General features: G+C 34.7%; 1 protein-coding gene across 2 annotated transcripts; it reads left to right on the top strand.

Annotated features, from left to right (window-relative positions):
* The first annotated feature begins 1080 nt into the window (after positions 1-1080).
* Positions 1081-23024, top strand: LOC125228942 (proton-coupled amino acid transporter-like protein pathetic). 2 transcript variants are annotated; one of them, XM_048133662.1, is made up of 8 exons: positions 1081-1545; positions 17599-17749; positions 18163-18284; positions 19679-19763; positions 20573-20817; positions 21570-21782; positions 21922-22091; positions 22422-23024. In XM_048133662.1, the coding sequence occupies exons 1-8, from the start codon at positions 1448-1450 to the stop codon at positions 22673-22675; spliced, it is 1338 nt and encodes a 445-aa protein (XP_047989619.1). In that variant the 5' UTR covers positions 1081-1447; the 3' UTR covers positions 22676-23024. The 2 variants fall into 2 exon arrangements, with proteins under 2 accessions (XP_047989619.1, XP_047989620.1); XM_048133663.1 differs by lacking the exons at positions 17599-17749; positions 18163-18284; positions 19679-19763; ... (2 more) ...; positions 21922-22091; positions 22422-23024 and adding exons at positions 4338-4488; positions 4763-4884; positions 5306-5390; ... (2 more) ...; positions 7489-7658; positions 12394-13266 and having other exon boundaries at positions 1092-1545.
* Positions 23025-24515: the final 1491 nt, after the last annotated feature.

Genomic DNA, 24515 nt, shown 5'->3' with positions numbered 1-24515 from the left:
GTTGAAAACTGAAGACCGCATCGAAATCAGATGAGCATTTTTTAAGATACAAGTTGCCAAAGTTGGGAAAGATCGCTTTATATGGCCACTTTGAAATTCCTTTGCCAGAAAGTCAGAAATAATATGTTTTTCTGACACAGAAAAATACATAGTAACAGTACACATCAAAATAAAATTAAAAATTTCGAGGATATTATAATTTCATCCCTTAGAACGACGAGCGTAGCGAGGTCGGTTACGAAAACCGAAAAAAAAATCTCATTTTTTTGTACGTCGTCCGATTTTAACAAAACATGATTCATTTGAAAGGTATTGCTCTATGTAACTTAAAAAAAATATTTGATAAAAATTGGAAAAAAAATGTAAGATTTTTTTAAAAAAAAACCTTAATTTTCGTATCACACTGAATAACCGCAATCCTTTATTTCTGACTTTCTGGCAAAGGAATTTCGAAGTGGCCATATAAAGCGATCTTTCCCAACTTTGGCAACTTGTATCTTAAAAAATGCTCATCTGATTTCGATGCGGTCTTCAGTTTTCAACTAAAAATTTATCTGTCTTCGATTTAAAAAAACTCGTATATCGACATTGTACATTTTGTCTGTCATTCTTTGAAGTTATTCAGTGCGAGACGTAAATTTACTTTTTTTATTTTTTTCTTACTTTTTTTTCAAATTTTTTTTTCTTTGTATTTTTTTTAAATTACACAAATCAATACCATTCATTTGAGATACGTTTTGTCAAAATCGGACGATACAATAAAAAGATAGAATTTTTTTAATTTTCATAAAACACCTCGCTACGCTCGGCTTACTAAGGGATGAAATTTCGATATCCTCGGAAAAAATCGTTTACTATGATGTCTACTATCACCATGCAAAGCGGCTTGCTTCCATCCAAAAGTGCAGCTTTTGGCCAAAAATTCTCCATAACAAGTATGACTAAAAGAGTGACGTCAATACTCCATCTATAATACTACTTAGGTACTTAATTAGTGCCGCTTTAAACATTGTTTGCCCATTCAATGTCAAAATATGTTTTCTGACTTATACTTACCTCACCACTGCTTACTGCAAAACACAGTTGCTTGCGACCCATGACTCACGCAGGTTATTTTTTACAAAAATATTAATATAATTCTATGTTAACAGTGGTTCCATAAAATAATGCCTTATCAGTATTATCTTGTTGATGCAAGATTTTCTCTTTAGGTACTTGTAGATTAATTTACTCATAAAACCTTTCAAGAATATTGAGTTGAGAGTGAGGCCGCGCTGAATGGCTCAACAGTTGTAAACCCGTGATAGTCTTGTATTGTCATCGTTATTACTATGATTATAGTAGTTAGTTCCACATACAAATCGGACTTTAATAACTGTTGAAGTGGTTTCCGCGGTTTACTGTGAGTTGTTGATTTAGACCATAGCTCGGAATCTGTCCATGCAGTATGAACGTGGTAAAGGCGGAACACAACAAAGACGATAAAGGGGGGCCTATAGAGCAGTACAACCCCTTCGAACATCGGAAAGTCGAAAAGCCTAATTCGTAAGTAACCGAACATATTTCGATTGTTTAACTTTCAATTTAGAATAAATAAATTAAAATTTTATAGGACATTCTTACACAGATTTACTGAGTCCCACGGTAAGCTCAAGAAGGCTTGTGTTGTGGGTACTCAGACAACGATATATATAAATTATATAATATACATAGAAAACATCCATGACTCGCGAACAAATATCTGTGCTCAGCACACAAATAAATGTTATATTTCTTCTGCGAAATTTGCAGCTCTTCGAGCTTCTAAAATCGCAAAAAGAGGGGTAAATTCTCCATAAAAACGCTCTCGACTATTTCCTCTCCGTTTTTTAAATCTAGAGCAATGACTTCTTCAACACAGACCAAGTATTATTATTTTTAGGCTATTATTTAAATGAGCACCAAAAAAAACTGCGACCCACACACAAACGAACTGCTACCAAAAAGTAGGTTAGGTTAGGTTAGAACTGCGACCCACACACTAACGAACTGCTACCAAAAAGTGGGTTAGGTTAGGTTAGAACTGCGACCCACACACAAACGAACTGCTACCAAAAAGTGGTTAGGTTAGGTCAGAACTGCGACCCACACACAAACGAACTGCTACCAAAAAGTGGTAGGTTATGTTAGAACTGCGACCCACAAACAAACGAACTGCTTCCAAAAAGTCGGTTAGGTTAGAACTGCAACCCACACATAGAGGAACTGCTACCAACAAGTGGGTTAGGTTAGGTCAGAACTGCGACCGACAGCACACAGACAATATTTAGGCCTACAGTATCCGAGTATCATTTTGTATTAAAATGCGGCAGCAATATTGGTGCTCATTAACGATTATTTTGGGTGTTATGTACTTTAATAGGACGGCAAGATGTTAAAATTTTGGTTTCCATTTCACATTAAAATGGTGTTTCAATATTGGTGAACATTTACAATTTTTGGGTAATGAATTATTATTTCTTTAGCAAAAGTTACCATATTTGGTTACCATTTTTCATTAAATTGGTACACTTATTTTGGTGCTCATTTACTAAAATTGGTGCTAAAATGTATTTTAAGTATTTGGTGTGAAATGTTACTAAATTTGGGGCTCAGTTAAACATGAGCCTTATTTTTATCTGTGGCGGACTATTCAGTTTTTTTGATATTCTTATTCTTATTTTTCAAGGCGCTAGCATACGGCTTAATTAAAAATAAATAGCCAACATAACTAAATAGTCCAACACAGATTATTTAGTTGTTTTTTAGATTCTCTCATTCCTATTAAAGTTTTGGAGGACGAAACAAAAAAGCAGAATTTAGGAGGGGGTTCCTCTCCATTTTCACTCCTGTGGCGTCATCAAGGTCTCACAGCTTTACCTACACATTGTCTAACTATATGTATCATTATATTGTACTCGTTTTATAGTAAGCATTGTATGGAATAATGTTCTAGATCAAAACATCGTTAATTTTATCCTACACCAATCATTTATGTGGTAACACAATATATACCCCGGAAACATCGTCTCCATGTCACGTTTTTAAATTTAATTTCACAGATATTTCTCTATAGCATAAATTTCACAGAAAATAACATTAAGTCCCATACACATAATTAACAGTTTCGTCAAGGAGATTAACATCAAAAAGACAATATATTTATGTAGAGGCTAGAAAATGTGTCAGACAATCATATCATATACGCACACCACTGTGAAACTACGTATAGGTAGATGGTTAAAGATTTAGACATATAACGTATATGTAGGTATTGTTTGAGAAATATTTAACTTGTTTCCGTCATCTTTTGACTCCGTCCTTACGTTACAAGGGTTCTTTGTATTTTAAGTATTGGTAGTTTCTTACATGTCAATTTTAATATTCTGACAGGCCCAAGGCTCAGTGATTCCTACTCTAATCTTGACTTTGTGTTGTAACAACAATGTTAACTGCCCTATACCGATAACGATAGTACTCTTTATTATACTGTGCCTATACCTACTAATAGGTAAGATACAGCGGGACAAATCTCGACGGGGGGCCAAATGTAACTGGTCCATATTTTCAATGTTTTACAATGTTTGAATTATTAAATAGAGTGTCCACCGGATATATATGGTAGGCGCGTTCAGTGGATACATGTAGGACTCAACATTATGGAAAAATTGGATTAGTTACAATTTCCCCCAATCGAGATTTGCCCCGCCGCACCTTAATTAGATATAATAATTAGATATGTCTCGTTTATTTCGAAAGGACATGACATGAAGGTACAGCGTTGAAATTGAAACTATATAGAGACTCAACTTGTCAGTCTTTATAGGTAAAATAAAAGATGTAAAAAAAGTTAACGTGAAAAATAAGGTATACCTAATTTGATAACTTCGACACTCCTCAGGAAATCATCTAGTTACTTGTGGTTAAATGGTGCATGTAACATTCCACATTATTTTATCAAGATTACTTACATCGCACATTATCAAATATTTAAACTGCATAAATAAACGATATACGTAACCAACTTAGCCTAACATTTTATGATAATATACTATTTTTGTTCATTTCACTCTTATGTCATTTACATAATAGATCTGTCTGCACTGCTTGTAGTTTCCATGTAGTTTTTAACTACCTACGATTTTTTGAGGAGTGTATTTTCATGTAGGTATTTAAGTAGACAGTAACATTGTGTATAAACTATCAAAGTTGAGACTAATTAATTGGGTACCTACTTAATAAAAAAAAAACTCGAAATTTCTGAATAATTTCTGGTTTGATATTAAGAGGTTTCACATGAATGCATTTTTTTTTTTCAGAGACATAAGATCAACGGCTAACTTGATCAAAGCTTCCCTAGGTTCCGGCCTGCTAGCGGGACCGCTGGCTTTCTCCAACGCAGGATGGGGCATAGGAATTCTTGGAACTATACTAGTAGGAATTATATGCGGACACTGCATACACATTCTGGTAAGTTCCACATTTCTGAGATTATATAATTAGGTCAGGAAATTAATACCCAAAAAAGGATATAAACACAAGTGTAGTTTGGATTCGGACTAGCTAAAGTTAAGTTTTGCAATGTTGGGGTTGCTAATTCAGTATAACTTTTTTTTACACTCCGTTAATTATTGATTATTGAAGATCTCTAAATATACATCCTATATTATAAACTTCTATTGTGAGTATGTAATACATGAGATTGTATAGTCAGGAATTTGCACTTTGTGATAATAAATTACAGGTGAAAACATCGCGGGGGTGTTGTATTGCCGAAAGAAAACCTCTACTGGGATATGCAGAGACGTGTAAATCAGTTTTCAAAAACGGGCCTAAGCGTGCTAGACCATTTGCCACCACTGCAAGGTAAGTTAGAAATATTACAACAATCATTTCCAATCTTGACTTTTCACTTATTTATTATTATTAATAGTCTACTTACATAGTGTCCCATTGATGGGCAATTGCCTCCCCCTGAGCAATCTCTGGGCAGTCGGTAACATAGGCATCCAGATCGTCCCGCCATCTCCGCCTGGGTCTGCCAGATCCTCGCCCGTCTTGCGGCACCCAAATCGTGGTTATTTTTGCCCACCTTATCATAATTTTTGCGTGATGATATTTATTAAATTTTGGTTTAGCGTGACGTACCTAAGTGAGTCTTTATGAATCATGTGACAAGAACCTTTTCTTCAGAAATTCGACCAGATGCTGCAGCTGCCGGGTCAATCCAAGAAACTGTGTAAATACTAAAGTTGATTCTTGATCTTCTTATCTTTTTCTTTTTCAGCATATTTGCGGAGTTTTCGCTGATGTGCACGTATGTGGGTGTATGCTGCATATACACGGTACTAATAGGAGATTCCATTAAACAGGTAAGTTACTAGCAAAACTAGTGGAAATAGCTGTAATAGCCCAGAACATACCTATACTATCTAGTGCGCCTCGCAACTCTGTCTAGTAGGATCCATTATCCCTATCCGCCAGTGTATACCAGGATGAAGCTCACTGAGATCCACCAATAAGCTGGATGGATCCTGAGGTATCTATTAATATACTCCACCAGTAGATCGAACAGGTTCCTTTTGTACCCAGTGATATAATTCATATACAGCGTCCATCCGGGAGCTAGATTACGTAAGTGTTTTTTGGAAAGTGACCTTACTAATTGTACTGGTTGGTCGAGATAGTGAATTCCACTGGACAGCTTTACAAAGGACAACATCTTTAGGAAGTTTTAGACGTTATGCTATGAATTAAAGTTGTATTCGCCCTGTACAATTTATTGAATAATGCTAAATCTCAATTTATTTCAGCTTTTTGACAAATATGTGCCTTCAGTGGTCTTACCAGTAGAGTATTACTGCCTGATCATCCTGATACCACTGTGTCTGATGTGCCAAATAAAGTATCTCAAGTGGTTGGCCATTTTCTCAATATTGGCCAATATTCTGCTTTTCGTGACATATCTCCTCTGTTTATATTATATCTTCAATGGAGAAATGAACTTTAGTGACAAAAAGGCTGTTGGAAATCCTGCGAGATACCCCGCATTTTTATCGTAAGTTAATACCTACGTCTCCATACCGATCTTTAGTGGTAGATAAATAATTAGAGATGCACCGAATATTCGGTTACTATTCGGTATCCAGCCTATTCGGCCCTTATTTTAATATTCGGCCGGATACCGGATAGTGAAGTACTATCCGGACGGATACCGAATGTGCAATTTTTTATTGAATGATTTTGGGGTAAACAAATTAAATGTAAAAAAGTTACGACTATAATACTTATAATCATAGCCCTTTATTATTAAAAAAATAAACATTTACTTAAACAAAAACGGACTCCGCGCGAAGTTCACTACGAAACAAGTCAAAACCTGCACCACGCGACGCGCCCGCTCCCTGCTTAAATTGTAGGTATTGTAGGTAAAATTCAGCTGCTGAATATTCGGCGGCCGGATACCGAATATTCGGCCGATGGTTGGGCCGAATATTCGGTATCCGGTATCCGGCCAAACAACTATTCGTTGCATCTCTATAAATAATATACAATTTTACTGTAATGACGAAACACAAATACGATTATTACATCAAATGACATAAATATCGGTTATATAATTAACGATAACCATCTGTACTACAATTTTGTAATTTCCTGAATCCAAGTCCATGTTGCCCCTAATGCATTATACGTATAATTAAAGTTACCGGTGTTTTCTAGGACAGTTATTTTCGCAATGGAAGGTATCGGAGTTGTTATGCCAGTGGAAAATGCTATGAAGAAACCGAAGCATTTCCTTGGTTTCCCTAGCGTGCTCGTTGTTGCGATGGGGGTGATTGTGTTTCTCTACGCCTCTTTGGGACTTTTTGGTTACTTCCGCTATGGTGATGTTCTCAGAGGATCTATAACACTAAATCTGCCAATGGATGAGTGGTAAGTTGATTTGACATCATAGGAAACAAAGAATAAAACATCCATTATAGACAAAAATGAGATGGTTAACTAGGTATTTATTCACGTTTTCGTATCTGTTAAAAAACATCGTCCTTATCCCGGCATGCGCCACGGCTCATGGGAGCCTGGGGTCCACTATTGACAACGTATAAAACATTACATAAACGTCAATAGTATGTTTCTGGAGGTGGCAGTAGTAGCTGTGTTTATATATGTATATGTATGTATTTTGAAAATATACATGTAGGTTTATGTATATTATGTATATTTATTATGTAACTTTTTTTTTTTATGTAACTTATGTAGGTACTTATGTAAAGTTTTGGTAGTATCACCGCCCACAATATCTCTGATTTGCCTAAAGGTTGACTGGTAGATAATGCTGTCTGGCATTAAGTCCGCCTTTTGTACTATAAGTTTTTCTTTCTTTGTGTAAAATAAAGATTAAATAGATAAATAAATAAATAGTATATTTATTTATATCCGAACTCATAATATGATTTTGTATTACAGGCCAGCGATATGCGCAAAGGTGTCCATAGCGCTATCTATTTTCTTCACTTTCCCGCTTCAGTTCTACGTCGTGATCGACATATACACCAAGTACACTGATACGCACGTAAATCAGAAGTATAAGATTGTTACACAGGTAGCTGCACGTGTCATCGGAGTATGTTGTTGTGGTTAGTATTACTATAGGTACTCTGTCATTTTACGTACTTAAACAAACGTAAACAAATAATTTGCACATTTTCTGAGTGCTTTGGGGTAACTTTGACATATTTTTGGGTGAGTGTAGAGTATGTAAGGGTTTGAGCTCGTAAGTCACAATCTAAGAAGTATGCTTTCGAAGTAGTGAAATCTTTGCGAAATTACATATATTCACCAACGGTTTCTCATACGTTGGTATAATAAGTTACTTTATTTCGGGAGAAAAATGTCAGTAAAAAGTGAAAAACTTTTGAATGCCATTTTTTAAGGTAGGGATAAATTCGAAACCCAGTGGGGTAATGTCGAAAGTCGGTAGAAATGATTCTAATGCAATATATGCGTTTAAGGATCAAATTTATTTTTCGTTCTAATTTAACCCCCCTTAAAATCGCGCTGATAAATGGTACAAATGACAGGAATTAAAAAAACGCACAATCTATAATAATAAGCGTAGACATTGTTCCCAGTTTAGTAGAAATTTGGTATTTTAGAATGTTCCCCAAATTCGAATTTACCCCAAAGCTAATTACAACTTTTCACGGCTACCAATACCAACCAAATGCAAAATCTCACTCAGCGACTCAGATCTCTCACTAAGCGACCTCTCACTCTCACTCACTAAGTGGCTTAAGGAGTATTTTGAGGATGGATTTTGTTTTCATTTATTTAAATACCTAAATATAGAATCATAGTAATCTTTAGCTTTGCAAACTATGTTATGCCGTTTAGAGGTCATCCCCAAATGTTAAAAAATAGTATAATGTTTTAACTTACCCTCAAGTGGCTTAACGAGCTCTTTGAGGGTAGATTTTGTTTACATTTATTTAAGTACTTTAAGATACAGACTATATATTAACACCAAGTTTTTCACTATGTGGCTCCAACTTTAGACACAATAAGCCCCTTAATCATAAACGTACACTAAAGTTAACAAGCTGATAAAGTTCGTTTGACCCTTCCGACGTGTGATAGGGACAAACTAACTATATCCGCTTGATAGCGTTAGTGAACGTTTATGAATATAAGGGGGTAAGTGTTTTTATTTTTATATTTAATGAACATTTTTTTTTAAATTCTAAATGGGCTTTTTAACTATAAAACTCCCGTGAGACTCATACATATTTAAAATATTTTAAGCGGGTTACTCACGTATTAAGTCGATATAGCGTTCGACATGTTTCGGTTCAATTTCGAGAACCTTTCTCAAGAGTAGCGACCCCGCCTTTACATGTCGAGAGCGCGACGCATACGTGAGTAACCCGCTTAAAATATTTTTTTTTTAAATATCTAAATGGGCTTATTTATGGCCACAGACAGTCGCGTCTAAGACGTGGTCAACGACGGAGCGAGCTCGCCCAGAACGTGCCTGTTCAGCCTTGATTTGAAGGTTGCTGGGTTACATGAGCTGGGAAATATAGACGCCGGCAAGGAATTCCACTCCTTGGTAGTGGTTATAAGATAAGAAAAGAAGAAGCTTATTTTGAGCTAACTTGATACCATGTAATAATTAATTAAATCGTTGAATTTACTACTAAATCATATACTAAAACAATACATTTATAAGTGCATCTTACTTAATACAATACAATAAAAACACCCTTTATTGCACACCTCAATACAGAAGCAATACAGGTAGTATTACACAGCAACAGAAGAGGTAAACCAGCCGGCTCAATAGGTAATACATACATACAATCACGCCTGTATCCCATAAAGGGGTAGGCAGATCACATGAAACTACTAAAGCTTCGGTGCCACTCTTGGCAAATAAGGGGGGGGGAACGAAACTGTGACATTGCAGTGACAGGTTGCCAGCCTCTCGGCTACGCCACAATTTAACTCATACCATATCTCACAGTCAATAGGTAATGTACTAATATTATTCAATCCAAGCCGCCGCCCGTGGTAAAGAGGGACTAGGCAGGGCACATTTGCCGAAAGCACCCAGGACACTGCCACAGAATGGGTCCCAGAGTATGGATCCCGATGCAGAGAAATGCATTACATCTTAAAAGTTTATACGTATAGAGTCCAATAATATGTCAGTTTCAAGTAGTTCAAATTTAGAAGTATTATAATTTTAGATATTTTTAACCAATTACCAACGTATTTTCACAACTATACCGCCATGCCGAAAGCACCCAGGACACTGCCACAGAATGGGTCCCAGAGTATGGATCCCGATGCAGAGAAATGCATTACATCTTAAAAGTTTATACGTATAGAGTCCAATAATATGTCAGTTTCAAAAAGTTCAAATTTAGAAGTTAATTATAATTTTAGATATTTTTAACCAAGTACCTACGTATTTTCACAACTATACCATACTAGCCTTTGCCCGCGGCTTCGCTCGCGTTAGAAAGAGACAAAAAGTAGCCTATGTCACTCTCCATCCCTTCAACTATCTCCACCTAAAAAGTCACGTCAATTCGTTGCTCTGTTTTGCCGTGAAAAACGGACAAACTAACAGACACACACATACTTTCCCATTTATAATATTAGTATGGATTTTAAATTGCATCTAAACTTGGCAGTGGATTGGATTTCAACCCTTTATGTTTGTTCTGGTTACACGTGAGTATTTCAAGTAGTTACCTAATGTAGGTAATTTATAAGTATTGAATCTGATAGTTCTGGTTTATCTATATAAATACAACGCCCAAATGTAATGTGAATTGAAAGCTCTCGTGATTCTTTAAAAACATGAGAAAGTTATATTTGCCACAAGAGTCCAAAATCTATCCATGTGCTATTGTTTGCGTGTTCTTTTTCTAGTATTATGACGAAAATAACCTTAACAGAATATTGTCTTCGGTTACCGCGATAGTTACTTAGTTAGTTAGTTGACCACGAACGCTGTAAAGAGTTCGAAACGTCGGGATGAATTTTAAATTCATTATACGCGATTTAATCCGTTTCCATAGTTTTATTTCATAACCTTAACAGGCCGGCAATCGGCCATAACTGAAACCATAACCGGTTACCAAATTTTGTCGATAATCGCATTCCCTAGGGTAAAATAAAACATTCGTCATTCTTTTTTAGGGTTCCGTAGTCAACTAGGAACCCTTATAGTTTCGCCATGTCTGTCTGTCCGTCCGTCCGTCCGTCCGCGGATAATCTCAGTAACCGTTAGCACTAGAAAGTTGAAATTTGGTACCAATATGTATATCAATCACGCCGACAAAGTGCAAAAATAAAAAATGGAAAAAAATGTTTTATTAGGGTACCCCCCTACATGTAAAGTGGAGGCTGATATTTTTTTTCATTCCAACCCCAACGTGTGATATATTGTTGGATAGGTATTTAAAAATGAATAAGGGTTTACTAAGATCGTGTTTTGATAATATTGATATTTTCGGAAATAATCGCTTATAAAGGAAAAAAAAGTGCATCCCCCCCCTCTAACTATTGAACCATATGGTTAAAAAATATGAAAAAAATCACAAAAGTAGAACTTTATAAAGACTTTCTAGGAAAATTATTTTGAACTTGATAGGTTCAGTAGTTTTTGAGAAAAATACGGAAAACTACGGAACCCTACACTGAGCGTGGCCCGTCACGCTCTTGGCCGGTTTTTGAAGTATCAAGAGGGCCTCTTTACCAGCAAGAAAAATCAATCATACAAATCTGTTTTCGCAGGGTTAGCACATGATTGCCGCGAGAGTATATCGCCGCAAGATAGATGCCACGTCTTCTTCTAACTGTATGGATGACATAAGGACGGGTAGTCTATCTCGCGGCGACATACTCTCGCGGCAATCATGTGCTAACCCAGCGAAAACAGATTTGTATGATTGATTTTTCTTTCTATCGAGTTTTTTATACGGGGTGCCTAATATATTATGCAATATATAAATATTTAAAAACCTACTTTTTTTTAATGTAAAAAAAACTCCGCTAACTAATCCTATGATAAATAAACGGTAGGCCGATAGCAAAAACCTGTAAAAAGAGCAAAGAATATTTCCACGACTTTTCAGTTAGTGATAAGAACTGCCATACAAAGTGCCAGCCGATGGGCACGTTGCCAGTGTACGGCGATTTGGGGCAAGTCTTTTATTTATAGTTTATTTATAAGTTTAGATTTTAGTTTTAGTTTGTAGTTTTATTTAAGGACTACGTTATTAGGACTATTTTATTTTTTTATTATTATGTATTTATAATGTAATTTTATATTATGAAATAAAGAAAAAAAAAATACAACGATAAGAACTTATTTGCAGTAATGATTATGAAAGTCGTTGATCTTTGCATTTTTACCTAAGCCCATTTCGTTGTCCTACAGTAACTATCTTTATTTATAGATATAAGTCTAAATTAAAAAATATATAAATATTGCATAATATTACACACGAACAATTAATTCTTCATATACATGTGGGGTATAAAATCAATGCTTTCGGGTCTGATCTATAGTCCCACAAGGCAGAGAACTATTTCTACCAATGAACACAGTCTAAGTTATCCATCTACATATTTATTAGGTACTCACCTATTGTACGATATCACTCTTTATTATACTGTGGTAGAAGTTAGGAGCAAAAAAAATATTTCGTACAAATTATTTTTATAATAATTTAATAATATTGAAATTCTCCTAATTACATCATACAAATAAAATTCTAAAAGAAATATCAAACGTAGCATATACATATTAAAATCTACAGCTGCACCTTATATAAATTGGAACTGTTTTGTCCTCAGTTGGTATCGGCATAGCTCTTCCTCTTCTAGAGCAGATCATCAACATCGTCGGCGCAGCATTCTACTCAATCCTGGGCCTCATCATCCCGGCCACCATTGAAACAGTTTTCCGGTGGAACGACCTCGGAAAATGCAACTGGGTGTTGTGGAAGAATTGTTTCATAATTTTATTCGGACTGTTTTGCTTAATCTCTGGATGTACGGTTACAATTTTAGATATAATCAAAATTCAAAATAGTAAAACTATGTAGATTGCTTCCAATTTTGAATCATACAAGCAAAAAGAATCCATTTATATGGCATGGCGACAAAAGTATTTTCAGCATAAAACACGAAACGAATGTTATACTTACCTATATGCTGTCTTCTTTTCTTAGAATATGTATTTATTGATATTTTTAATGTGGAATAATTTAACTAGGAGTGTAAAACTAAAGTTGACTATATAGCTCTACAATAAAATTGATTTAGAAACATATTGTATAAAAAACTTCATTCTAAACATTTTATCGGTCTAATTCGAACAACAATATACATCGTAATTAACTATATGTTTTGCTTATATGTAGATATATTATAATAGTAAATATTAACATACGTTAAAAATTCTAATTAGGCCTAATTATTCAGGAAGCAGAACCTTTAAGGAATTTATCACGAAACGGTTCTTAGACTGACATGTTTAATGTTAAAATGTATGAAATGAATGTGACTAATGTGAAATAATTAGCAGAAATGTATGTGTTTAGGTCAATAAAAGTAACATAATGATTGATGTACGGTATATCTCTTAAAAATAGCCAAACGTACCTAAAACGAAATATTACTTAAAGTATTTATGTTATATTTTAATGAAATAAACGATGACATGAACGAACTGTTTTATTTGCCATGTAGGATAAGGATAATCTAAGCTATGTAATAAACTGTGATTAATAACCGAGTAGACTTAAATAGCTTAGTTTTAGTATAGAAACACAAACAGTTAACAGATTACTAACTTCTCCAGGTTAAACAAAACCTACCAACCAAAACATGTTAACACCCATATCAAATGGCTGCAAGAAATTTAACGATTCGAAGTCAAATCAGGCTCATTATAAGAGTAATAGTGTTCATAGAAAGTGATACGTTTCCGCACAATTTTAATAAATATTCCATATTTTATGCGTATGTTTGTTTACGAGCATGTGGTTATACAAACAAATATTTCAAATCGATAGCATAGTATTGCAGTCAATTGCGAAAATATGTATCGAAAATATTGACTCTTAAATACGGTTCTACTTATTACACCGGACTAAGATGCTATGGGACATATTTTTACACTTGACTGTACTTCACTGGATATTTATTTATGTGACAGACAGACGGACAGAGTCGCACCATAAGGGTTTCTTTTTGTACCGTTTGGTACGGAACCCCAAAAACCAATCCGCCAAGCTAATACCTACCTCAAAATAAATAATTAAATGACGCATAGTTACACTGTTGGCAAAGGTGCATATACCTGTATCTACGTTTAATTCAATGCTAACTAATTTACTTTATCTTAATTTTATCAAGACTGCCGCCTCAAGGAGAAAAACCATAACTGACAAAAAGTAAGTTTCGAGAAAAAGCCAAAAAACTTTGCCCTCTTTTTAAAATAGGATAGATTCAAAAGACAAAGTTGAAACTTTTGTGTATTAACGTAGCAATAGGGCACATATTTTCTGCTTTGTGAATAATTCGAATATCTATTTATTTAAATTAATTATTTAGAAAAAACTGTTTCTGCCTCGTAACATAAAATAATAAAAAATATATTTACTATTATAAAAGACACAAGTGCACACTTATGCTTTTCGTATTCATTTTACACTGCGATATCTAAGAAATAAAAACACAAGTGCACAGTTGTGGCTCTGTCAGTGATCGACCTCGAAGCTGAAAAAGCACAATTGGGTAAGTTGTGTTTTTTTCTCTTCGTTAAAGTTTGGTTCATCTCGTTATAGGGATTGATAAAGAACATATATATATAATTATTCAAAATTATAATATAAATCTCATCTCATCTCTTCGTGCATGGAATTATAACACAAAACTAAAATTAACCACATTTAGATTGCACTTACTTATAAAATAATAATCAAAAGGCAAGTACAGGTTGTAACGGGTGTACTTACAGGCCATTACGGGGTGAAACTAATCTAGGCTGATTGTCGTACGTGTAGCAAAGAAAAAGGGAATGTTAGATAGCTAAAGAGAGAATGTTATGCCCTCAGCAGACAAAGTGTAAAGAATTTTAGAGCAGGTTACCTGGGACCAAAAGGAATTCAGAACTAGTCATGACCCTCATCATTTAACATGATCGAGAAGCTCTCGAACAGCTGAAAAATCTTAAGATTCTAGGGGATAATTGCATAGAAGATCCTCATTGGTCAAAAAGTATCCGAAATAAACCCCACAGATATAAACTAAAAGAAAACACCTCACTGATCTCACTGAATAATAAAAATTGAACCGTACCAAGATTGCCCTGCCGCATCATTTTCATTATTTTTTATCATCCGTTTGGTAGTATAATTATATAACAAACTATATATTTTTGTAAACGACATAAATGTGGCTTTTTGCTGCTGTGTTGTGTGGCTGTTGCACATAAAGAAAAAGATAAGATATTTGACAAAAAAGTATCCCCTTTTTTATTGCGGTAATTTGTTTACGTTTAGAATAGGTACAATAAGTCCTTAATTTATGCGAAAATTATAACTTTATTACTTGCAAAGGCTCTCGATGCCTCCCGGTTCGAATCTACGCAAAACTATAACGCTACAGTCCCGGGTTCGAATCCCGGTAAGGGCATTTATTTGTGTGATGATATTAGTTCATAGTTCATAGTTATTTATTCATTAACAAAATGATTGTGTATGAAACAAATACTTATACAAAAGAAAATCACATACAATATTTACATTACTTAACAATAAAATATCTGAAGATTATTCATATTTACAATTCCATTAATATTATACATAATGTCAAAATAATTATAAATCGTGATAAAGAATCGTGTAATTTAAACAATTTAATTATTAAACTAAAAATTATTAAATTATTATTTCTTCCTGAGTCATGGGTGTTTTCTATGTATATGTATAAGCGTATATATTATACATATAGTTGCCTGCCCACAAGACAATCTATCTTGGGCTTACCGTGGGACTCCATCAATCTTTGTAAGAATGTCCTATAATATTTATTATTTTATTTTATTTTTTTCTATTTTAACACCAACCAAAGAACAACTATGCCAAGTTTCAGAGCTTAATAAAAAGTGCTTTGCAATAGCATCCCTACTAATACGAAGCAGACAGGAGTAATAAATACGTGCGACGTACGCGCTACTTACTCCAGACGAAAGTAATCGATCGAGCCTCGCGCGCCGAAAAATCCGACCAAAATCTGCACTTGAGGGGCGCGGAGGGGGCTCCCTACTAGCCTGATAAAGCATAAATGACTGTCGCTTTTAAGAAATAAACCACAACTTCCCGTTTTTGAAACCGTCGCTAAGCAGGAAAAGCATAAAAAAGAGTCAAACGAGTTAGAAAAGACATAACGTGCAAGTTGTGTTTTTTTACATTCCGAGAGGTAAATACAATTCTAATGTAATACTAACTTTAATAAACACATAATGTACATTTACGGCTTTTTTGCATAGAAATTGAATAAAACGACAATATATGGTTTTTCTTCTTCTGAATTGAACGTTGGACTTGAGAGTAAGGTATGAGTAAAATAGCACAAGAGCATTACTTAGTACCTTTCTGTCTATGAATATACACTTATGCTTTTTCTTTGCCAAAAATCAGGTAGTTTTAACGAAATAGCATGCAGTTATGCTTGTCTAAATCGTGATTGGTTAGAGATATCGCTACAGCGACTAGATAGAAAAATCACATTTCTCTTCCTGATGTCAAGGGTGTCAATAACTCAATTTCGTAAAAAATGTCAGTTATGGTTTTTCTCCTTCAGACGGCAGAGTAAATTTTCCTATATTTTGGTTTCTGTACTGTATAGAAAGGACAAGTACAAAATGTGCAGTAAAATGCGAAGTTTTACTATTGCATTCATTTTAATTACTTATGTAAAAGACAGTAAGTAATAATAGTTATTTGTTATACAAGGGGGCAAAGTTGTATTTTAACGCCGAGTGTGGAATTGAAAAACGAGCAAGTGAAAGGATTCTATAGTTGAACCACGAGCGAAGCGAGTGGTTCGAGAATAGAATCCTGAACTTGCGAGTTTTTTAACGCACGAGAAGTAAAATACATTTGCACCCGAGTATAACACAAAACTTTTCCCCTCACTATAATAGCGAGGAAACTACAACGCAAAAATGCGTTTATCACTGCTTCCAGTAGTTCCACAGGTGGTAAATCATCTTTATTACTAGATTCACCTACTTTTATCAATTTTAAAACAGTTAATTTGACTTTATTCAAGGTCAAATTACTTTACCCACTAGTGGATAAAATGCGTTTTTACCCGCTGGTATTAAAGGACAAAACACGTGTTTCCGAGCTAGTGAGGGGAAAAATAACTATTCGTAGTATATGAGTATGTTTTGACTTATGGATAGGTTACAGATTGTTCCTATTTAGCGATTTGAGTAATTGGTCTTATTATTATTTTCTTATAATTTTATCTTGCTACTGGAGATGACGACTAAATCAAAAGTACGAAATATCTCTTTAATACTACATGAGTACTTCATTAGTGGTTACTTCTCCAGCCAAGTGTATACCTACCATGTATGTAACTCCAGATGTACCTAATTTCAAACTGGGATTTACAGTTCCAGACTGCGCCTATCGAGAATTAACACCCCTGTTTAGCTATCCTTACACGTTTACCAATACATTAACCAATTTGTCTAGTCTATACCGGAAAAAGACCTTGTTTGAGGAGGCGATGGTCCTGGGTTCGAATCCCAGTAAGGCCATTTGTTTATGAAGCTGATAGTCTGTGCCTATCTCACAAATAAATGCTTGGGAACATAAATAGGTCCCCAAATCATTCTTTATAAAGTATTTGTATTTTATATTTCGTTGTCTGAGCCTGTGCCTGAACTTACACATACCACAAGCTTTCTTTGGCTTACTGTGGGACTTAAGTTTATGTACGAATATCCGAGTAATATGTAAATACTTATATTTACAGAGATGGCAGAGCCCTCGCCAATCTCCTCAAGGCGTCGCTGGGGTCTGGCCTGCTGGCCATGCCCGTGGCATTTGCCAATGCTGGTTGGGCGGTTGGCATCGTTGGCACGATCATCATTGCTTTCATTTGTGGTCACTGTGTTCACATATTTGTAAGTACCTATAGTACGTAATGCCAATAAAAAATAAAAAATGATGGAAACATAGACATTTTTTGCTAGCATTTGACATGTATCCTTAATTATACCTACACGAAACACCGATATATATATTATATATTATAGCCTTTTTATTCCTTAAAAATTTTACACATTCTTACACGTAGTTACATGCTTTGCTTACATAATTTTCATTTTTCATTATTAACGAAACACCGATACTTTTACTTATTTATTGCATGTTCATATTTTAATAATATACTTAAAAGTTCAAAGTTCTAAGTTGTTTATTAGCTTCATTCTGTTAACTGTTGCGGTTCTCAGTTCACTGCTGTTAAAAATATTTGAACCAAAATTATTGAAAACAGTTTTTGAATATAACCTTGTTTCGTCACTTGTAATTCCAGGTGGACACTTCCCGGGGTTGCTGTAAGGCGGAACGGAAACCTCTCCTCAACTACGCCGAGACCTGCAGAGCTGCATTCGCTAATGGTCCTAAAAGTGTTAGACGATATGCTAAAGCTGCAAGGTATGTTGGTAGATAAAATAGTCATTTTCACCACATCAACTGGTAAAAGTTCTCCTGATGCTTCAAAAACGAATAACAAAATTACATTTAATTATTCTGAATCATGCGCTACACTTCCGTATTGGAATATTTCGATTGCTCGGGTATCAATATCGGAACAATAACTTACCCTCACTCGCTACGCTCGCGGTTCAAATGTGAAACCTTGAACGTTGCGAGGGTTTCAAGGTCAAACTTATGTGAGGTTAAACAAGTTTTGCCACCGAGTTTTGCCACACTACATTTTTCACCACGCGAGGAAAATATTAAATGTTCAAACTAATTCAAATTAAGTATGCAATTTCTTTAACGTTTATAATTCAAAATCATCATTTACATGTCAATTTTATTGCTGTCGGCAGTGTCGGCATCAATTTCGAATTTGTATGAAATTACTTTGTACTGTTGTGGAAAGAAAAGAGAAGTAGCAAGAGAGCCTTGACCGTTGGTGTGGTGAGAAATTAATTATTTTTCATCAGTCTTGAACATTATGAGAGGCTTTCTTAGTGTGTGATGTAAAATCTCTACTTCTTATCAGTTTATCGAAGAAATTAAACGGATAGATATCACAGCTCGGCCTTTACTTTCCACAATACGAAAGAATGCCTTTTGATTATGAAGAGCAAACATGCAAACTTTTGCTTTGTTGCAGTAAAGTAACACCGACACAAGACAACACGGATGACCATTACAATTTCTTCAAAAAATACGTGACATGTCGCACTGACATTTAAAATTGTAATAATAAAGATTATCGCTTTAAAGAAGAAAAAATATGACTAGTTAAATATGTAGTTACTCAGAGTACGCCTGTGTCTTGGTTTGTGTTATAATACTTATAATTTCCAGCCAATTTTATTAGGCTAAACAATATTCTCAGACAGACAAAAATTTCTTAATCTTAGTGTAAAAATTTGGTACCAAGCAAATTTTCATCAAAATGATTACCCAGCAGTATTTTACTGGAATCTAAATATTTTGATGCTTGATCCTACTAGTCAAATCAGCTTCTTTTTAAGAACTGTCAAAACGATTTTCTAGTAGGTATGGAAATAATATGAAATCATAAGGAGTGACGTCACGGTCAATTATTTATTTATTTATTTATCTTTCTCTTTGACTAATTAAATAGGTAAAAATTACGTTTAATAATAACAACTGTTAATATTTCCCTTCTTCGGTGCTTTATTTCGTGCACTGCATAAAATATTTTATTTTAATTGTAGGAAACTAGCCTATTATCTCACCAAAAACTATTTGATCCTGTCTTACCTAATCCTTTACATAGAAATATATCAGGCATATACCTATCTGACCTCACTCTTTAATAAACCACCTCGTATTTTTCTTTACAGTGTTTTTGCAGAGTTATCTTTACTTTGCACATATATTGGTGTCTGCTGCATATTTACGGTACTGATAGCGGAAAATATTAAACAGGTTAGTTAGTTGTGGTGTCCTATTATTCATAAAACATAAATGGGATGCGTTTCACATGAAGCTGCAGCTTTATAGAATACTGTACCTACGCAGTCAAATAAAATTGGGCACCTAGGTACAGAGAACCGTACATACAACAACTCGTACCGATTTATTCGATAAACTACCAAACGATCGACTACAATAAGCTCCTCCGGATCACAAATCCTAATATTCAAGCATTATTGAGATTACTATACAAGATCTAATTGTGTAGGTATTAATTATAATGTGTTCAGGTGCCGTAGCCGAATGGCATTTCTGCGACGTCAAACGAAAACGAAACGCCGCGAAAGTAGTCTGGCTCTGTCGCGCCAATACGCAGGAGCGATAGAAATAGATATCTACAAGCGTTTCGATTCGTGAACGTTTGTGCCATTCAGCTACGCACTCTGATTCTGACATGGGTGCATAAATAGTAATTGTTATACAAGGGGGCAAAGTTGTTTTTTAACACACGAGAAGTAAAATACATTTGCACCCGAGTGTAACACAAAACTTTTCCCCTCACTATAGCGAGGAAACTACAACGCAAAAACTACGTTTATCACTGCTTCCAGTAGTTTCACAGGTGGTAAATCATCTTTATTACTAGATTCAACTACTTTTATCAATTTTAAAGCAGTTAATTCGACTTTATTCAAGGTCAAATTACTTTACTCACTAGTGGATAAAATGCGTTTTTACTCACTGGTATTAAAGGACAAAACACGTGTTTCCGAGCTAGTGAGGGGAAAATTTAATTATCTTATTTTTTATTTTCTTTTCAGCTCTTGGACACATATTATCCTGTCGTAACACTTTCAGTGTCATATTACTGCCTTATCTTACTAGTACCCTTAAGTATTATGACACAAATAAGACATCTCAAGTGGCTGGCGCCCTTTTCCTTCCTAGCGAACGTATTATTGGTCCTTACATTCGCAATATGTCTATATTACATATTCAAAGATCCGATATCTATCGAAGGTGTAAGCGCTGTGGGACACATATCGAGATTCCCTGCATTTCTGTCGTAAGTATATTATGCTGACAAGTTACTGTTTATCGTTACTAATATTATAAATGGGAAAGTGTGTGTCTGTTTGTTTGTCCGCCTTTCACGGCAAACGGTGGATATAGTTGAAGGGATGGAGAGTGACATAGGCTACTTTTTGTCTCTTTCTAACGCGAGCAAAGCCGCGAGCAAAAGCTAGTATCTTTTATATTTTTAGATATTAGAAGCATACAACAAAATAACCTCAATAGTTAATTTTCAAATTATTGTTGCCGCTTAGCCACAGAACAACCTTCAAGCTTTAGTTACTTAAAATTGTTTTTTTTATGGACCATACAAAGCAGTTAGGTTTGGTAAAATAAGTCTTATGCATTTATGTCTGTTTAAGGAATTCAAGATGGTTTATACCCCCTTATTCATAAACGTACTTTAAAGTTCCCGGCTTCGGCTTGATCGCTTTTTCTTTAGTGTATGGTATCTAAATATTTCAGTTTATAATTTATATATAGTAGTGTTACTACTAAAAAAAAAAAAAAAAAAACAAATCAAAAAAATATTTAATTAATAAAATAATTTGATTTGTTCCCTACGTCGGTACTTCAAAGTTATCAAAACAATAAAGTTCGTTTGTCCCTTTTCGACGTATTGGTGTGATAGAAAAGGACAAACGAACTTTATCGGCTTGATAACTTTAGAGTGCGTTTATGAATAAGAGGATTTGCCTATACCCCTTTTTAAAATACTAATTAAAACATGTTTACTTTTTACAGGACAGTAATCTTCGCAATGGAAGGCATAGGAGTTGTGATGCCAGTAGAGAATGCGATGAAGAAGCCCGAACACTTCCTCGGATGCCCGAGTGTCCTAGTAATAGCTATGAGCTTTATTATGGTGCTGTATACCATACTGGGTCTGTTCGGCTACTTTAGATATGGCGATTCTGTGATGGCCACTATAACGCTCAATTTGCCTGTCGATGATTGGTTCGTATAATTCACACTTGCACTTCGAATGTAATTCTTGAGATATAACGTACTTCACTTTTTTTCTCATTAACGCGTTTAGACGCATGGCATATTCTAGGTTTAAAAAATCAATAATTTAATTTTTTGTTTGTTTCAGGCCTGCAATATGTGCGAAAGCGTTCATAGCATTATCGATTTTCTTCACGTATCCTCTTCACTTCTTCGTAGTGGTAGACATTTTGACAAAATACATCGACCCATACGTCAAGAAACAATACAAGAACATTACTCAGATTTGCATGAGAATTTTTGTCGTTTGGTTTTGTGGTATGTATTCTGTTTACTGTGTTCTGTTTCTTGTGGAGGTCGAACCATAGGTACTGTTCTACCTTAGAGTTGGCAAAGAGCCCCACAAGCCTTCGAAAATTGTTATATACTTGGAATTTTCGACCCTTGCCACCGTGACCCGATGGCCGAGCAATTTAGGTATCTGTCCGGTAAACGGAGGACGCTGGTTCGAATCCAGCTCGGGGCACTTGGAGGCCTTGGTCACTTTTTTTTGTACTCGTGTATTACATTAAAATTTCAGTAACTTTTATAAATTTCTATGTATGTCATATCTACTAGTTTCTAATACATAATAATTTTGCATTTCAGGTGCGATTGGTATAGCTTTACCGATGTTAGAGCAAATCATCAACATTGTCGGTGCTCTATTTTACTCAATCTTAGGCCTCATTATTCCGGGTATCATCGACACCATTTTTCGTTGGCCTGATGTAGGGAAGTATCAACATATTCTCTGGAAGAACTTTCTCATAGTGCTGTTTGGATTCATTTGTTTGATTTCCGGGTGTGCTGTAACCATAGGAGATATTATACAGAATTTGCGTGAACAAAGCACGGAGTGAAAAACAAAACACTGGTATTATGGGATTCAAAAATAATAACGCCAAGATCTTAAGTTATACTGGCAATAATATGGATTCCGCAACGAGTAAGGTTGGAGCCTCTGCCCTTCTCAACTTCTTGCCAGACATATTTAAGGGTGATAACTGATAACAGTTAGAAAATCAAATCCAGGCGTAGTTTATAAACTCTTTCAAAGTCAAAAGTCTCATTTGTAAAATACGATGCATCTTTTAGGATTGACGTGATGCCAAGTAACTATTACAGTTCTTACTCGTACTTAATTTGTATAATTAATTTATTATTGTTTTTGTCAGCGTTTTAGCGTCAAATAAATAAACAGAATTTAAAAGAAGTTTTCATTAATTACAAATAATCATTTATTAGAGCCGATTTTAAGTCCCGTAGCTACATGTCTAGTTAGTATTAAGAGGAAGTCGTGGAAGAGGAAGAATAAGGAATAATCAATTGATAAAATAATATAAAACAGGGGTACCTACGTTCGATCGAACGAGAAAATTTAAGCTTCTATACCCCGTTTTTTTAGCATAAGAGAGAACGTAAAAGCACGAAGCACGAGGTCTTTTATATTATGAGACATTTTTGCCACAACTGTCATTCATCAACTGTCAGTATCATAAACAGACATTTTAATAAAATACTCTATTGTTTTCTACACTTAAATTATAAAAGTGTCTTAAAAAATTATAAAAGTACCGTTATATATAAATAATACTTAGAATTATACATTTAATTAGAAAGTATTTGTTTTAATCTGTATTATTTTAAATTTCCTAATTTAGTTCTGGAAAGGTTGCATATTAAAAAACCTAAAGAAGCAGACATTTGGAACTATCGGTTCATTTTATGTTACGTTATTTTATATAATTTTATGATACGAGCACTTATTTTATTTCTTTATTATTAATATTCTATTTTGTGCTGTGTGTTTGGTGGCATTCGACTGTGATCACTGCAATGGATCAGCCAGAGGCAGGCCCAAGTGGCTTCCAAAAACACCGTCACGTAGTCCTCTGAATGTTAGTTTTTCGAATATAATCACTCCAATTTTGCTTCGCAAATAATCAAATGATGCGGTTGATATACCTACGAGTGCAATTAAAAAAAAATCTAAAAATACCTAATATTGACCCCTGTTATGTTCTCGTTCTGGTTAAAATTGTTAACATTTAATATTTGTCCTAAGAAGATAGGTTGACGACGACTGCTTCTTTGCTTACCAAATTTCTAATTCTAAAAACAAACGAGGTATATGTTAACGTAAATAAAAATACACTCCTATCAAAAGTAAAATAAAATGTAGGTAGTAGGTACTACTCGTAATGGCACATAATAATGTCTTACACTATAAATACAGAGAGAATAAAAGTATGTAGTTAAATATTGGGTTGGTAAGAAAGTAATGAGCGAATCATAACCAATATTGTAATTTTTATTTAATTTATTATTTTAATCATTTATCAAAAATATAACGGCCTTCGTTATCTACTACTTGTCTCCATCGTTCTGGTAAAGAATGAATAGCATCGGCGAAGAAGTTTTTAGGTTTAGATTCAAAAAACTCAGCTATGTACTGTCGTAGATGGGCTTGATCATCGAACTTTTTTTCATTCAAGGCATTGCTTAGCGATCTGAACAATGCGTAATCCGTAGGTGCCAAGTCTGGAGAGTACGGTGGATGAGGTATCACTTTCCAACCTAGCTCCAATAGCTTTAGCCGAGTCACTTTTGCAATGTGTGGGCGAGCATTGTCGTGTAAGAAAAAAACTTTAGCATGCTGTGGACGATTCTGACAGATTTTTTGGTTTAAATTTTCAAGCT

Source organism: Leguminivora glycinivorella, chromosome 8, assembly GCF_023078275.1.
Source record: "Leguminivora glycinivorella isolate SPB_JAAS2020 chromosome 8, LegGlyc_1.1, whole genome shotgun sequence".
Taxonomy (NCBI): domain Eukaryota; kingdom Metazoa; phylum Arthropoda; class Insecta; order Lepidoptera; family Tortricidae; genus Leguminivora; species Leguminivora glycinivorella.
The sequence above is the reverse complement of the archived record's forward strand: the minus strand, read 5'-3'. Positions and strand labels throughout refer to the sequence as shown.